The sequence below is a fragment of the Atta colombica genome, unplaced genomic scaffold (genome assembly GCF_001594045.1).
Source record: "Atta colombica isolate Treedump-2 unplaced genomic scaffold, Acol1.0 scaffold134, whole genome shotgun sequence".
In the NCBI taxonomy this organism is placed as follows: domain Eukaryota; kingdom Metazoa; phylum Arthropoda; class Insecta; order Hymenoptera; family Formicidae; genus Atta; species Atta colombica.
Window position 1 is genome coordinate 364,270 of NW_017259222.1, and position 2,637 is coordinate 366,906.

The 2,637-nt window shown below is 24.6% G+C and overlaps 1 protein-coding gene across 1 annotated transcript; it reads left to right on the plus strand.

The window, feature by feature from the left end:
- The first annotated feature begins 495 nt into the window (after positions 1 to 495).
- On the plus strand, positions 496 to 2,564 carry LOC108684361. Its single transcript, XM_018188632.1, has 7 exons — positions 496 to 610; positions 744 to 849; positions 1,037 to 1,089; positions 1,162 to 1,454; positions 1,547 to 1,794; positions 1,889 to 2,008; positions 2,126 to 2,564. Exons 1-7 carry the CDS (start codon positions 496 to 498, stop codon positions 2,562 to 2,564), a joined length of 1,374 nt encoding a protein of 457 aa, XP_018044121.1.
- Positions 2,565 to 2,637: the final 73 nt, after the last annotated feature.

Consider the following 2,637-nt stretch of genomic DNA (forward strand, 5'->3'; position numbering starts at 1 on the left):
GCAAATACTTTAGTCCATTGTTTATGAAACATAATTCTATTATACTTATTTTTACAGATGCTATGCAAGTGCAATGAAATATTTTCCTTAGCCAAGGAAATGAAATTTACAGATGTTAATAATTTTTCAGAAAGGTAAACAAACTCACATTTCTGAATACATTTCAAAATGTCTTCTCTGAGGAAAATTTTACTCGAGATGTATTTAGTACATGTAACATATTATAATATATAGAGTAAAATCTTTCTGGAAAAGAGGTTTTGAAATGTATCCAGAACATAGCCCTGAAGTATAAATATGGATAATTGTTGAGTGAGTGCTTGGTAGAGCAAAACTTTTAAAGAAATTATTTTGTGTAAAAAATAAACGAAATTTAGTCAGATATGAGAATTTGACTCAATATTTATTTAAATATGATAAAAATAATAAAAGTTGTATTCTCACGTTTGTAATTTTTAATTATGTATTTACAGATTTCTTAAAGCAGCATTTGTAATGGAAAAAAATTTGTCTCTTTTTCAATCAGTTTGTAAACATGTAGATATAATTACTACTATTATTGAATACTTAAATAATATTGGTATGCAGCTTATGTTTGACAATAAATATGGTAATGTTATCTTCATAATTAGAAAAGTTAAATTGTTATTTATGTTATATGCAAATTCTATTTTATGAACAATAGCTTATAATAATAGAAACATCAAATTTTTTTGTATTTCATTTTGAACTTTTTTTTTTAGAAGAATACAAGAAAGATGATGTAATCTTATTAGTGATATTTACAGTCTCGGAAATATATAAAGGACTTGATAATACAATGGATGTATTTTTGGAAAATGCTATCCTGTAACCATGATGAACTGTAACTATTATGAAATATAAGAAATATAAGTAACAAATGGTTAACGTACGTATTCTTTTTTTAAAATAATCTAAATGTATTCAAGAAAGAATACCGTTAATCATTTGTTATTTATATTTCTTATATTTAAATTAATATAAATTTCACAAACAAATTGTTTTTGTATTTTAGTCGACATTCTGTACTGGAAACTCGATATAAATATTTAAGAAATGAAGTTATAAGTAAGAAAACATATTAGTAATGTAATAAAAATTAATTTTTCTTTCATACTCAAGATTCTAAATTTTTGACAGGTTACACCAATGAAATAATACTTCTAGCGGATGCAGATTTGTATGCAGTCATTAATTACTTTAGAATTGAATTACCATTGCATTTAAATAAAATTTGGATCCAAGAACCAATAAAAGAAAAATTTTTATGGCTTATGGAGGAATATTTTGGAATGTCAAATTTGAGATCTGATATTAATACATTTCGAACGAAGAACGAATTATTTACAGCCGGTATACCTAATAAAATGAAAATTGTATCTATATGGACGGAAGATATTGTATTTGCTAAAAATTTAGCAACATCTTTAAATGTACAGCATTTCTATTATATAATATGATGCAGTTTTTTTTAGGCAATTTTTATAATTATTATTAATATTATTTGTTTTTTTTAATTATTTAGAGAGATGTTTTGTTTATAAATACATACATGGACTTCCACTGTGGTGTTGTACTTTTGCCTTATACAAAAATATTTGATAAAACATTGCATAAATGGTGCAAGTCTAATCTCGATGATTGTATAAAAAAATCAAATATGCAGAAAAATAATAATATAGTTTACAATTTATTTTATGATGGTATGTGGCAGCAACCTGTAGAAAGCACATATTGGGTACATAATGATAGTCAGTGGGCAAATGCAACAAGGTACAGCATATTTTCTTTATGATCTTAATTATAATTCTTTTAAATTTGTGATGTTTAAATTTTATATAAAATTTTCATTGATATATTATTGTAGTGAAGATGTTAACAGATGTATTAATTCAGCTGAAAAAGGATTCAAAATTTGGAGTACTAAACCTATTACTTTTAGAGTGCAAGTATTGTCCAAATTTGCATCTATATTAAGATGCAATGGGTATGTATTAAGTTATTAGAAAGTTTTTATATATTTTTATACTTAATTTGTGTATTTCTGCACTTAATTATTCGCAACAATAATTTTTTAAACTGATTTTCTCATATTTTTTTTTAGTAAATCTGTATTGGCAGATATAATAGCAACAGATATAAAATTCTCATATATCTATCAGAATTCTTTATCATGCTCACAAAGTGGAGGATTAGAAGTAACGAAAATTCGTAATCCAAAGGGTGTTATCATTTTGAAAGCGAAAGATGAAACTGTTTTATTTCGTCAATTAACACAAATTTTAACTATTGGTAATTCTGTTATTGTAATATGCGATACAAATTCTTGTAGTTTGGCACCATATTGTAATATGCTTTCGGCATCTGCAATGCCATCAGGTGTTATAAATTTGTTGTCAAATGAAGATCTAAACAAACTAGAATTAGCTTTATGTGGAACGAATTATGAAAGCTATGCAGAACAGTTTTTCTCAGAAAATAATATGGAAAAAATATATATAAATCTTACCATACCCAAGCAAATTATACTTCCACTTAAATAATTTTAATTGTAATATTAAATGTTTGTGACAAAAATATATGGATCTATATATATATATATATATATACGAGTTC

What these genes read in the sequence shown, in the direction of transcription:
- LOC108684361 (XM_018188632.1), top strand. Translation starts at nt 496, where the DNA reads ATGGAAAAAAATTTGTCTCTTTTTCAATCAGTTTGTAAACATGTAGAT. An exon ending in TATGTTTGACAATAAATATG is followed by an intron (nt 611 to 743) that starts GTAATGTTATCT and finishes TTTTTTTTTTAG; the next exon opens with AAGAATACAAGAAAGATGAT. An exon ending in TTTAAGAAATGAAGTTATAA is followed by an intron (nt 1,090 to 1,161) that starts GTAAGAAAACAT and finishes AATTTTTGACAG; the next exon opens with GTTACACCAATGAAATAATA.